This window comes from Protomyctophum bolini, assembly GCF_963924005.1.
Source record: "Protomyctophum bolini genome assembly, chromosome: 3".
Lineage (NCBI taxonomy): Eukaryota > Metazoa > Chordata > Actinopteri > Myctophiformes > Myctophidae > Protomyctophum > Protomyctophum bolini.
The window spans coordinates 26914310-26929100 of record NC_137864.1 but is presented as its reverse complement, the minus strand read 5'-3'; the positions used below and the strand labels follow the sequence as shown (position 1 = coordinate 26929100).

The 14791-nt window shown below is 45.1% G+C and overlaps 1 protein-coding gene across 6 annotated transcripts in view; it reads left to right on the top strand.

Moving 5' to 3' along the window:
* lrba (LPS-responsive vesicle trafficking, beach and anchor containing) overlaps positions 1–14791 on the top strand; it is a 280974-nt gene that overhangs the window by 248532 nt on the left and 17651 nt on the right. For all 6 annotated transcript variants that reach the window (XM_080759177.1, XM_080759176.1, XM_080759175.1 and 3 more), the window contains exons 48-51: positions 2837–2926; positions 5984–6161; positions 8231–8296; positions 11163–11318. In XM_080759177.1, the coding sequence (XP_080615303.1) occupies positions 2837–2926; positions 5984–6161; positions 8231–8296; positions 11163–11318 (490 nt within the window). The remainder of the gene's footprint in view (positions 1–2836; positions 2927–5983; positions 6162–8230; positions 8297–11162; positions 11319–14791) is intronic.

Below are 14791 nucleotides of genomic sequence, written 5' to 3'. Positions count from 1 at the left end.
AGAATAGGGATTTTAGTGGTTAATATACTTTCTTAAAGAGAAAGGGAGGTGAGAAATCACCCTGATGACTTTTTAATAACAATGCTTTTTTCCTTTAATGCACCCTCTCGCTCCTTATCTCTCTTGATCGCCCTGCTTCTCACCGTTCCTCTCATCTTCTCTCATGTTCTCTCTCTTCATGTCATGTCTCTCTGCACCATCCGGCTTCTCACCCTCTCATCTCTCTCTCTCTTTCCCTCTCCTCCCTCTCTCCCTCTCTCCTCTCTTTCTCTCTCTTTCCCTCTCCTCACTCCTCTCCTCTGGTTTCTGGTTAGTTTCAGACAATGTGGATAAGCAGACTGTCTTTAGAACCTTTTTCTCATGGAAATACCATCTGCAGGCCTCAGCCATGAGCTCATTCTCACAGGCCTGGCCAAGCTGGGCTCACACAGCCTATAGCCCAGCCTATGCACGCACGCACGCACGCACATTACAGAACCATGCACCAACACACTTTACAGTCTGTCACAACAGCTTTTTTTTCTCCCAGTTTATCTATAATCTATATAGCAGGGGTAGGCAACCTTAGGCACCAGTGCCAACATTGGCACAAAGGAGGGTGATCACTGGCACACTGACATAAGTGTGTGAGAGAGTATTTTTGGTTTGAAATAAACATTTAAAAAAATGTAGTCAAATTAAGGCACGCATGCACGTACGCATGCATGCACGCACGCACGCACACATGCACACACAGCACATTTTATGCTCCATCACAAACATTAACATTAAGATTGTATCTAATTGTATTGTATCTAATATTATTTTATATCTCTCTCCTGTCTCCCTACATTTCTTTCTTACACATTCTTGTTTAATAGCTGGACTTTTTCCACACTGTAAACCACAGTGAACTTGCATAGTTTCTGTTTATACAGTAGTCGCTCTGGATTAAGAGTATCTTCTAAATGCCTAAATTGTAGTTTGTGCAAAAATTCCCTGTATGATTGTCCCTTTTTGCATTGATCAGGTGACATCACTGTGCATGTGTGTCATTGACAAATAAAGTGAGTTAAGTCGTACTATAACTTGAACGTTATTGCCTTTTTTAACTGCAGTAGATAGAAGTTGCAACTGCACTGCTATGCTGAGTTGAGTTCTGTGGTTCTGAATCCTATTAGCCCCATGATGTGAGATCTAAACTCTATGACATTTCACTCTCAACACAAAATATATGGGTGGATATGTAAAGGCTACGGTGCCCTGCAAAGGTGTGTGTGTGTGTGTGTGTGTGTGTGTGTGTGTGTGTGTGTGCGTGTGTGTGTGTGTGTGTGTGTGTGTGTGTGTGTGTCATCCAGTGAGCGGTGTGATGCTGTCCAGAGGCCTGTAGGCCCGGCGTCTGCTCTGACATTTATGGTCCAATACCTCTTCATTAACACCAGCTAACAGCCTCAAACCCTGCCTAGGCTCTAGTAGCCTGGCTCCCAGCCCCTGTGTGTGTGTGCTGGTACTGGGGGGTACAGTGGTGTGTGTCTGCCCGACTGTCTGACAAGGATGTCTGTGCGGGAATTTGATGATTGTGTGTGTGTATGCACGCGTTCACATGCATCCATCCTGTATAAGTCTGATCTAGGTTCAATTGTTTTTGCGGATTGTTAATTGAGTATAGGCCAGTATGGAATGCACTGGACTCGTTTTTCTTAGAAGATTTAGAACACTTTCCTGGGGGTCTTTATGTGTGTAATATATGGTTTTAGATATTTTAAATTGTAGCAGAGAGCCCAGTGTCTCCGATGTCATGAACACTGGATTCACTTACTGCCTGGACTACATGTTGTCTCAGTAAGACAGCCGTCCCCCCTTTCCACAAGGAGGAGCAGTGCTCCAAAACATTATGGGAGTTGTAGTCCAGGAAGGAAGTGAGCCCAGTGTCCATGGCATCAGAGACACTGGGCTCACTGCTAGACACTGGGCATTATTTTTGCAAAAAGTGTGAAGTGTCCCTTTAATAATGTCATATTTCTACCATAACACCTGGATATTTATCCTAAATAACTGTCTGTCTGTCTGTCTGTCTGTCTGTCTGTCTGTCTGTCTGTCTGTCTGTCTGTCTGTCTGTCTGTCTGTCTGTCTGTCTGTCTGTCTGTCTGTCTGTCTGTCTGTCTGTCTGTCTGTCTGTCTGTCTGTCTGTCTGTCTGTCTGTCTGTCTGTCTGTCTGTCTGTCTGTCTGTCTGTCTGTCTGTCTGTCTGTCTGTCTGTCTGTCTGTCTGTCTGTCTGTCTGTCTGTCTGTCTGTCTGTCTGTCTGTCTGTCTGTCTGTCTGTCTGTCTGTCTGTCTGTCTGTCTGTCTGTCTGTCTGTCTGTCTGTCTGTCTGTCTGTCTGTCTGTCTGTCTGTCTGTCTGTCTGTCTGTCTGTCTGTCTGTCTGTCTGTCTGTCTGTCTGTCTGTCTGTCTGTCTGTCTGTCTGTCTGTCTGTCTGTCTGTCTGTCTGTCTGTCTGTCTGTCTGTCTGTCTGTCTGTCTGTCTGTCTGTCTGTCTGTCTGTCTGTCTGTCTGTCTGTCTGTCTGTCTGTCTGTCTGTCTGTCTGTCTGTCTGTCTGTCTGTCTGTCTGTCTGTCTGTCTGTCTGTCTGTCTGTCTGTCTGTCTGTCTGTCTGTCTGTCTGTCTGTCTGTCTGTCTGTCTGTCTGTCTGTCTGTCTGTCTGTCTGTCTGTCTGTCTGTCTGTCTGTCTGTCTGTCTGTCTGTCTGTCTGTCTGTCTGTCTGTCTGTCTGTCTGTCTGTCTGTCTGTCTGTCTGTCTGTCTGTCTGTCTGTCTGTCTGTCTGTCTGTCTGTCTGTCTCTCTCTCTCTCTCTCTCTAGGCTGTGGAGGCTCAGATTCGTAGTTTTGGACAGACACCCTGCCAGCTGCTCATAGAACCACACCCCCCGAGGAGCTCCGCCATGCAAGTGGTTAGTAGAAGCAACACACACACACACACACACACACTCTCTCTCCGCCCCACTTCTCCCATGTCCTCCTGAAAAGGATTCACCACTGTATTTTCAACAATAGTCCTACAGTAAGTGCGACTGTAGGTCACCGTTTACTATGAAAACATGCAAAACCTGTCAGTCAGTCCGTCCTCCATCTGTCACGCCTCGTGACACGCTCCATATATGGCCATCTCCATATATGAAGATCGCAACACAGAACTCATCAAACCCTGGATAGCTACAGTATACATATCCAGTCATCTCCATACATGGAGATGACTGTAGGATGTGTAAGATGTTGGCAATGCCCCCGGCATCATCTGGCTTGACTGACTGCCTGTAGCCTGACCTTTGGCATGGGCTATCTGGCTAGTTTTGCTCGGTTGAGGCTTTCCTTAGCCTGGTGCGTGCTGACTAGCACCTGGGCGTCCTTGAAGCTGGCCTGTTCCTGTGTGTTGAGCATGTGCTGCGATCGTTGCATGAGGAAACTCCAATCCGCACGTGTGATCATCACCTACATCTGCATGAATGGAGCCGGCCAGCAACTCTACATGTGACCTCACTGACACCAGATTAATAGTTTAACTCCTGCTTCTCAACTGTATTAAGAAGCTCTGTTGTTTCAGTGCGACCTCGCCCTTTACGCTTCTCTCCCTCAGGGCGTCTTACTGGTAGTAGTATAGATTATCTCTGTTTGTTCTAAGTCTAATGTCCCATTTGCAGCCGCAGCACTAAGCGTGTACTGTATATGAAAACCGCTGGCTGGCTGAGTGGGTAAAGATGCCGCTGATGTAATCAGAAGGTCACTGGTTCCACCACCTAACTCTTGACCTAACTTTTGAGGTTTTAGATTTGTTTGCATAAATAACACCCTTTATGTCTGTGTTTCGAAAATACCACGGACACTTTTCAGAGCCCTTCCACCCCTTCCCATCCTTCCTTCACCTCTCAATGTCCTGCCCCAGCCTGTCCTTCCACCCCCCCTCTCTATCTGTCTCCTCCATCTGACCCTGGGAAGTTTAGCTCCCGATTCTGGACCCATCTCCTCTCTCATCATTATAGAGGTGTGTGGGAAAGAGTAGAGAGAGAGAGAGAAAGAGACTGTGTGTGTGTGTGTGTGTGTGTGTGTGTGTGTGTGTGTGTGTGTGTGTGTGTGTGTGTGTGTGTGTGTGTGTGTGTGTGTGTGTGTGTGTGTGTGTGTGTGTGTGTGTGTGTGTGTGTGTGTGTGTGTGTGTGTGTGTGTGTGTGTGTGTGTGTGTGTGTCCATTCATGTACCTAATGGTGTATGGGTGTGTGTGTCTATTGCTATGCATACACTCATACTGTGTGTGTATGCATATTGTACATGTGTTTATACATTTATGTGACTGTTTCCTGCACGTGCACGTGTGTGTGTGTAGTTGTGGATGCATGTGACAGGAGGAAAAGTGTAGTATTGGAAATATGGGAGTGATGCCAAACTGTACACCTGAGGACCTGTGTGTGTGTGTGTGTGTGTGTGTGTGTGTGTGTGCGTGTGAGATTGTGGCCCCTAGAGACCCTATTAGAGTGGTGTCCCTGCGTTGCTGACAGCTGGCCGGAGACCACCTCCCTATGCACAACGCTTACATACTGTACACACACACACAAACGCATGCCTAAACACACACACACACACACACACACACACACACACACACACACACACACACAGTCATTATTGAAACCATTTGAATCCAGCCTTGTATCAAATGCCTATGCATTGCCGCTGCAACTCATACAGTATTCAAACAACATTATTCACTGAGAAGTGTTGAGTCCTACACACACTCACACACACACACACACACACACACACACACACACACGCACACACACACACACTGTGAAGTGTTGAGTCCTACACACACTCACACACACACACACACACACACTGTGAAGTGTTGAGTCCTACACACACTCACGCACACAGCCTCTCTCACATAAACGTCCTCTCAGCATAGCATGTTCTCTCGTAAAGCTTCTCTCCTCTGTACTTTCCATCCATCCCCTCCTCGTGACAGTGTATTGTCAGCAGGTTGGCATGTGCCTGTGCTGGTGGTAATGATATTGTCAGAGTGTCTGGTTAGCTGTCAGACACTCAGGACGCCCCTCTGTTCACCATGTTAAACACCCATCTTCCATCCTCTTCGCTACACACATCATTGTAGGCTTGTACTGTATTATGACAAAATGAGGCCTTTTAGAATCAACCCATTGAATGTTAATTACAGTTAGTCTCTCCCACTCCAGCTGTTTAAGAAACAGAAAATACTTTTTCAGGTAGGTCACCAATTTTATAGTGTTTCATTTCATGACTTCCGAATTCACTTGTTTACCCTGTGTCCTGTAAAAGGATACCCCTCCGTCATTGTCTATGGGGAGGATTTCAATGTCATATGTACGGATTTGGGGCTTTTCTATAGGCGTGTATGCACGGAATTGCAATTCCGTGCTATTTCACCTTGTTTGGGTGAGACAGAGTAGTCAAATGATGAGGAAGATCATTCTTCCTTCTTCTTCACTTGGTTCAGCACCAGGACGATGACACCTTGAGTTCCTCCTCTGCTCTCTTCCTAACTGTCTATCTCTCTTCTCTTCTCTCTCTCTCTCTCTCTCTCTCTCTCTCTCTCTCTCTCTCTCTCTCTCTCTCTCTCTCTCTTTCATGTCATGTCTTTTTTTATGTTTATTATTTCCTGTCTGCCTACTGCTGCTGTTCTCTCTCCTTGGTCTTCTCCTGTCCGCTTCCTCCATCTCTATAAAAATCGTCATCATCCTCATTTAATTTCTCCTCTTCATCTAATTTACTCTCCCTACTCCACATTCTGTTTTTTCCCCTTCTCCTCTCTCTATCATCTCCTGTTTTTCTTCTATTCCTTGCTATATTGCCCTTTCTCCTCCTCTTCCTTCTCCCCCTGCATCCCCTGGCATATTTGTATCTTCTCCGTTCCCATCCCATCCCATCTCTTCGTACTCCACCCCTCCGTCCGTGTTGAACAGTATCTTCTCCTGCAGACTCCTCTGATGTTCACGGAGCAGATGCAGCAGGACGTCATCATGGTGCTGAAGTTCCCGTCCAACTCCCCGGTGACTCACGTATCCTCAAACACTCAGCCGGGCCTGACCTCGCCCGCCATCATCACCGTCACCGCCAACCGGCTGTTTGCCGTCAACAAGTGGCATGGATTGGCAGGTGAGATAGGAATGTACGGAGCCCCTGAATGGCCATGCATTCAAAATATATTTTATCTCGTCTGTACAAGATATTGTCTCGTCCGGACAAGATATTATCTCGTCCGGACAAGATATTATCTCGTCCGGACAAGATAGATGAAGATAATATCTTGTACAGACGAGATAAAATATATCTTGAATGCATGGCCATTCAGGGGCTCCGTACGAATGTGTGTGTGTGTGTGTGTGTGTGTGTGTGTGTGTGTGAGGATGTAAAAAATAGAAGCACGCACGTCTAATGCCACGCGTCCTGGCTGTTGTTGTTTCTCCGTGAATATTTGACCCTTGACCATTGACCCTGTTTTTTCCATGCTGGGTAGGTTGTGCACAAGCGTAAAGGTTACTTCTGCATACTTCACGGTCTATGACTTGGCCAACCGAACCGCGCACAAAGTTGTGTGGGCACAAAGTGTGCTCTTTTATTGTACATATAGAAGAAAGGAAACAAGTAGTAGAACCTTTAACTTTAGACAACATTCTGTCATTTCTGCCCGCATCTTCTCAGTGCCTAGAGCAATTGATCTGAATTTGCACATGGTCATTGTCCATTTAGCTTATGCACCCAACTGAAAAGCCCTTTTTTTCACTTTCCCAAATTGTACGCTGTTTAAAAAAGAACTATTTAACTCTATGACCAAAGTTTTCACCCTTCTGTCGTCATGGTTGGTTACAGTGTAGCTGCAGGCTATGGAATTAGGCTGTGACAACCGCAGCACGGTAGCACAGGCTGAGCCACATCTTACTCACAGCTATAAGAACTCGAGGACTTTCGGTGTCCAATGTCCACACATACAGCCTTTTATGAGCAGAGGGCCAGTGGGCCACTATGGATATCATTTTCCATAGCACTCACACGCACATTGACACGTCCACTCACTGTTCCAATCCACATTGTGCTAGCTATTGATGCTAATGGCGTTATGTATGTCTTTGTGTCTATTAGTGCAGTCCAAGGATAATGTATGCATAACATCCAAGTAAAGTTCAAAGGGTGCTGGATAGAAGAGTTAAAATCCAAACGTGCATATTTTCAGTAAACAGAGTGGGAGCAATATGGTGTGCAGATAATCTTTTGTTTGCGGCCTCCAAAAGACAAGCCATAATTTTAAATACCCTCTCAGGTGTCTATCATACTTCATTATCATCCCCTTTGCCTCTCTCTCTCACCTCTGAGTGGTAGGATTGACCCGTCTCGTCTCAATAGGAGGGACGGATGGACTTTGATTTGGGAGATGGTTGACTGTCTCTCCCAGAGAGCAGGATCACGTTTGACACGTTGAGCGGCTAGCGTTTAGTTTCATGTCCACCTCCATACATCAGCCTCTCACTTCAGCCAGACGCATTCAGTCAACATCCATCCTGCCGAACATGATAGCTCTTGAGTTTCTGAGAGCGCACGCTCATCAGCGTGGGAGGAATTTCACCTCTCCTAGTTTCATATTGCTGGAGATGACGGGCCAAGTGAACTGGACTAATGCCGTCGATGGGGTGTATTGATTGTGCTAGTGCTTTCGTAATTCAATGCTGTGCAGTGAAAATATATTAGGCAAAATCAGAAGAATTACGGTATGGCCAGTGGCAAATTCCAAATAAGCTGCATATTTGTGTCGACTTCTAATTTTCCGAAGTGAAGGACCTGACCCACAATTCATGTTGACTGGTAATAATGAGCTGTAAATACAAGGAAATGTCTTATGCACGTTTATTCTGGGCAATGAAACATCTTAAGTTAAAATGAAGATGGGTGTTTAGGGGCTGTATTCTTTTTTCTTTTATTATGATCGGACTATAAGTCACTGTCAGCTATCACTTTGTAATTGTATTGTGGTTTGCAGTTATTAAATAATAGGTTTTTGATTCAGGGGAGGACAACTATGGAAGTGACATTTTGACTGTGCGGTCATAAGTTTTAGTGTCTCATAGTGAAGTGAGAGCCAACCGCTACTTTACAAAGCCACGTCAATGAAACACTAACACTCTCTCTCTCTCTCTCTCTCTCTCTCTCTCTCTCTCTCTCTCCTCTCTCAGGTCATCAAAGCTCAACAGTGCAGGACCAGCAGTACCAACTTCCAGTGGAAATCGATCCTCTGATAGGTATACTTAAACGTGTGTGTGTGTGTGCGCGTGTGTGTGTGTGTACTGTATGTGTGCACGGGGAGGGCGAGTGGGCGAGTATTTTAATACAAGATTATTTATTCATACTATGACTCTCATGCAGAACTGTACTGTATATATGAGAGTGTGTCCATCGCAATTGATGGTTTCACACAGCTGTGTGTCCCTGGACAGTGTCCTCCCTCCTATTCTCATCCTATCTCCTCCTCCCGTTTCCTCTGTTCCTCTCCTTCCCTCACCTTGCCTTCCCTCTCCTCTCCTCATGATATAGTCTGTGCTCTCACACTGAACCATTTGCATGCAAATTGGAATGCAATGAGCTGTGGCCTGGGCAAGCATTTCATCATCAGCCACCCCCCAACGCACGCACGCACACGTGCACACGCACACACGCTCACACACAACTCTCTCCCAGCAAACACACAATCACATTAACACACAACCGCCTCAGTACATGTACGCACGCACGTACACACAAATACCCTTTCCTCAATGCTGTCCATCTCCCCCTCACCTCCCCTCCTCTCCTCTCTGTGGTTTAATTTGCAGGGGGCAGAGGGGGCGCGTGTCAGCAGCAATGAATATGAATGTGGTAATAATGTGTGATTGAGAATGCGCCACTCGCGGCTGTCAGGACAATATGGCCGCCTCTCATCCCTCACGACTTGTTGATGAGCAGGAGAGGAGCGGCGAGCCACTGAGTGATGCATGAGGACGCTCCAATGGAAGCAGTGGAAAAGAGAGAGACACTAGCTGTGTGCTACCTTGACTCTCTCTCTCTCTCTCGCTGCGCACACAAGTTCACATCCTTCATTATGCTTTTTTTTCATCACCCCATGCCCCTCTCTCTCTTTCTCTCTCTCTCTCTCTCTCTCTCTCTCTCTCTCTCTCTCTCTCGTGTCTTAGACTTCTCCGTTTCGTTTGTGTTTGTTCTTCTCATCTCTCAGGATCTGTTCCACACACGCAACCTTTTTTGTTTTTTTCCCTCGGGTAAACGTTTGACTGGTGAAAATGTCCAGGGCTCATTCTCACGAACTCATCTTTATCCTCCTCCTCCACCCAGAGACAACATGCACTGTTGTTCCCGTGCGTGTGCACGAGACATGTTATGCTTGTTTTGAGAATGCGTACATGTATATACAGCTCAATTTCAATGTATATATTATTATCATGGGCAATGTTTAGCCTTTCCTGAGATTTTCATATCATCCTGGTTATGTCTTAACATTTTATTACAACTGAGCATTAATTATATTTAAAAGAAAATGCTGTGTGCACGTGAGCGTGTGAGTTTGTAGGAGGGAGGGAGGGAGGCCGTGTGTCAGTTATGTATGTACACTGTTAGCATTCCAAGAGGACTCAGAGCTAAACACAGTAAATTGTGGCTGAGTGTCGGGGCGGCTGTGGCCAAAGGAAATGTTGATAATGGGTTGAAATATTGCCGTTGTCAGGCGCGCTGCTCTTTCTCAGAATGCCTACAGGCTGAGCGTCCCAACACCTGCTCTTCAACTATCTATGAATGCCTGGCCGGCCGCACTGCAAAATATTCACTTAGTTGTACTTATAACTTAACTAAATAATTTAACCAATACAGGTCTCTAGTTTGGAGTGGTTAATGTTTCTTAGTTGGAACTGTATTCAAACTTTGTTGTTGTCCTATGCGCCAGCTGGCTTAATAGGGATATAAGTAAGTAAAATAGTCAGTCATTATCTCTTGGTCTTAAGCCTGATTCATACTTCACCATAATGATGGTGTGCCTGCGTGGAACCCAGTGTGCCAGTTTCCTGCCCTATAAGTAGACAAAGAATAGTTTTCTATCCATGAGGGGTGATGGGGTGCTCTGTTGTTTTAAATACTTGACCTTAGATGCCGCTGTTTTATATTACAAGGCTTTCGCCTAGCTTGGAGTGTGGTTTGAAGCCGTCGCACAGTGAAAAAACATATACAAACTGGTTCAGATAAGATTAGACATGATATGGTAGCAGACGATAAGAACATGAGATGAGATGATAAGGCTAATGGCCGAGGAGAAATGTATACATAACACACATAAAGAGACTACGAGAAAGACTAGACATTTGTGCAGCTAAGATAGAAAAATACCCCAAAGTAACTGAAATAAAGTCACAACTTGAATAACAGGTTGACCATAGACCACAACATGGAGGAATCTAATAAAACTGCAAAATGAGATTACCGAGAAATGCCGCCCATTGCAGAAAATCAGGGAGCATCAGGGAGAAGAGAATGTATGTTGTGTTCCTCGCTCCCTCCTCACTAACCAACCTTTAAATAAATCGCCTGCACGAGATGAATTTACAGTATGCTTTCTGTGGCAGTGTGCATATTCCTTGCAGGCCGCGCACACGCCATCATTACTCAAGCTCTAAGGCCCTAATGGAAAATGTGAAGTCCCGGTACACTTAACCTTCCTGGATGTTTTATGTATTCTCTCACAAATCTTCTCTGTTCTGTGCGGTGCAGAGGTGTTTACAGGGGCCATACATAATAGTGAAAATGTGCTGATAGACCAGATAGTGTTTCGTGTGAACTCTTTGAACAATGCTGATGTTTACCGTTGGCCTGACATGGTGTATGGTGTATGTGTCATGTTCGTACACTGAATGTATGCCTGGTCCCGTTGTCTCTGGGCTCTGTGTCTCTGTCTCACTGTCTCCTCGGAAACGTATCCTCCTTGTTCATCTCTCCTCTGGTCTCTTCTCTGCTCTTTTGTTCACATTTTTATCTCATCTCATTATGTTTCGTGATGTGTGAATCTGTTAAATTGCATCTGATAATGAATCTCTTACTATTCCCATTATTTCTGACTCCTCTCCTCTCCAGCCAGTAATGTTGGCAGTCACAGGCGTCAGATCTCAGATCTGTTGGACCAGAGCATCCAGATCAGTTCACAGTGTTTCGTCATCACCGCTGACAACCGCTTCATCCTGCTCTGTGGTTTCTGGGACAAGAGCTTCCGTGTCTATTCCACTGACTCAGGTAATAGTCCTTACGATTACTGTGCCTATACATTTTAGCCCATATAACTAATCACTCACTGTATTAGACAGTCTATGCAGATGTCTTTGCAGATGTCAGAATATATTTGTGATGTCAGAACAGGCCAGTTTCATATATGGTCCCAGGGCAGGGGCCTTGTCCAGAGCACGGGCAGAGACAGAGACGGTTCTGGACAACCGTGGGTCCGACCGACCCCTGTGGAGGAGTGTAGTGCTCGAATTTGAAGTCGGTGGGGTGAACAATTCTCGAGTTACGTGCATTACAGTCGTACACACAGACAGACAGAATACAGAGACGTGGTGCAGTGTGTGAGAATGTCAAATCACCCACATTTTGGTTGCTATTGTACATCCACAGACCAGACTGACTACATATCACCAGCTAGGTTACAGTTGACCGAGATTGCATTGACAAAGACTATTCTGCACTCACATTTCGCAATCAATGTGAATATGTTTAGTTGGGACAAAATATATATCTTCTCTGAATGGTAAGGATGTCTACAGTACAGTATATGCTGTCTATTTGTTATTCTGCAATAGAAACCACTGAACCACGTCCTTTGCGTTTAGCTTTTTCAATTTAATCACAAAAGTCTGTAGTTTTAGGTGGGACCCCAGTATGTCCAGCTGTTTTGTTTTTTATAGTAGGATGATGTATTGTCTCACAAGTGATATATGTGATTGTTCATGTCGACACACCCGTCAGACAAGTCAATGGAAACCTAGCTACTGACACACACACACACACACACACACACACACACACACACACACACACACACACACACATACACACACACACACACAGCGCTCCAGCAGGTCAAGGGTCTTAAATGAGTCTGTCTTGAGTCTTGTCTCTGTACTGCGGTCCTCAGCTCTCTGTCCCCTGCTCCTATTCAGACTGCTACCCCCACACACACGCACACACACACACACACACACACACACACACACACACACACACACACACACACACACACACACACACACACACACACACACACACACACACACACACACACACACACCTATAATACAGCCAGCGTTTCAATTTCTCTGGGCCATAGCCTCTGTGTCTTATACTGAGGAGGGTGGAGTGGGGGGCGTAGGAGAAGAGAGATAGCTCTATTGTGTGGCTGCCAGTGGCGGTGTGCGAGCCTGGAACCTCCAAACACACGCTTCAATTGCTCAGCGTTCAACAGCTGCCACCCGGGTCCCTGAAGCCCCGAGGTTAAAGAACAGAGGGGGTTTATCAATTACACTGAACTGATTGGTACACGTGCACAGAACACGCAGCCGCATATGCCTGTGTGAGCAATTGAATTTGTCTGAGGATGTGTATGTAGACAGGAAGTAAGTGTGTGCCTGCCTGTATAGTTTCTCGATTGTTTTCTCAGTTTCTCAGTAATTTTTCGATGACAATTGACCCTTCGCTAAGCTCCGCCCCCCCAACACTCTGCAGCTTTAGGTCTGGCATGCAGCAATTTACAATTTAGCAGACGCTCTTAATCCAGAGCGATTTACAATAAGCAAAAAAGACAAAGCATGGCAGCGCTGGTCATCGATTGACTTCAATGGAATATTATAGCATGGATTCTCCCACATAAAATAATCAATCATTTCAGGAGCCATAGTTTCAACAAGCGTCAACAAGGCCTGCAGTAGTGCACTGGAAGAATGTGCATGACTAAATACAAACTAAATACAAATGTTATCGCTAAAAAGAGGGAGAAATGGCATCTAATTAATTCCAATCAACTTCTTTACTCATTAATCTGCAGTGAGTCAGGATACACCATGCCAAAGTAACCAACCATGTCAAGGAATTTCTTTAAATAATATAAATTGTACATTTTTGTTACGATTAATGCCATTAGTATTACTACTGTCACCTATAGACGGGTGAGTAATTGGACAATCACTATTTGGGGGGTGGGGCTTAGCAAAGGGTCAATTACAGATGACAACAAATTGCTCTGCTGTGTGTGTGTGTGTGTGTGTGTGTGTGTGTTTGAACCTTTGTTTGTGCAAGTCCTCATGCCTGTGCACTCGACACACGTTTGTGCGCGCGTCCGTCCGTGCAGACGCGCACAAGTGCGCAAAGACGGAAGCGAGCATGGCAGCCATTACGTCGTCCACCCACCCAATGCGTTTGAAATCATTACTTATTCTCCAAAGTTTACAAAGATGTCAAACATTTCACGTCTCGTCTTGACTCGTGGAGCTCCTCTGTGGAAGAGTTTCACGTCGGCGTTCTCCATCACTGATGAGATACAAGTTAATTATCCTCCGGACAGCAGCAGACAGAAATGTCATGTGTTGTAAACTGCGCGGTGTGTTGACTTGCAGAGGTCACAGTATGGGGAGTGTAATGAGTATTAGACAGCTCAGTGCAGAGCCAAGGGGCCGGGGGAAAATCTGACAGCAATTAGCCTCTTTATATATACACTTGGTAGACACAGAGTGAGGACATGTGCACGGGCTGGCTGAGTACGTACGTACGTACGTACACATGCACGCACACGCAAGCACGTGCAAAATTGATCACACCTGCATACGTAGAGTCTGGTACATACCGGTAGAGTAATTTTCTAGGGGTGCAACGGTTAATTTAACTAATTGATTTAATCGATCATAGAAAATGAAATTCCCGACTAGCGATTTTCTTACCGTAATCTGATGTTATTATATCCATTAACCACTGGTAGAGGCGAATACATTAAAATAATCCATCTCTAGCGCACAGTAGCTCTGAGCAAGGAGGTGGGGTTTATCAGCAGTTTGCCTTTTACTGCAGCCCATTTGGGACAAAACTCTATATGTTGAAAAGAAAAAAGAATGTTGAGCGATCAAAATACGCAATTTAGTGATAAAGCCGCTGTGCACGCAGAGCTGAGCTGTGCTCTACCACTGGTTAATGGATACAATAACATCAGATTTCTGTAAGAAAAGCGCTAGAATTATCCTTTAATGAAATAGCCGATCTAGGTACAAGCTCACAATGTGTCACTTTGCAACATTTATTTATTCATTTAACAGAGACAATGCACATTAATCAACACGTCATTTTTAGCCAGAAGCTCATTTTGTGTGTAGTCCACATTCAGTGATCTTTTAGATTTTTCCATGTATAAATTAGGGTTAAAAAAACACTTAATGAACTTCCCAGTGTAATCAGAACTGCAGACTCATTCCCAATTGTCTGCCGTAGTCTGAAAACTCACCTTCAGACTCATTTCATTTCATTTCAACCTTTATTTAGTTCTGGGAGAACACGCTGAGGGCTGGGACCCTCTTTTTCATTACAATACATCAACAATGTACAATGTACAGTGCTCGTAGCACTTGCCGTAGCACTTTACGACCTTACAGGCATATGCAAAGGCTAAACTTGTGTAATTTAGATAACTTATTATGTAGACATAGCACTCTATAGTGTATATACTGTAT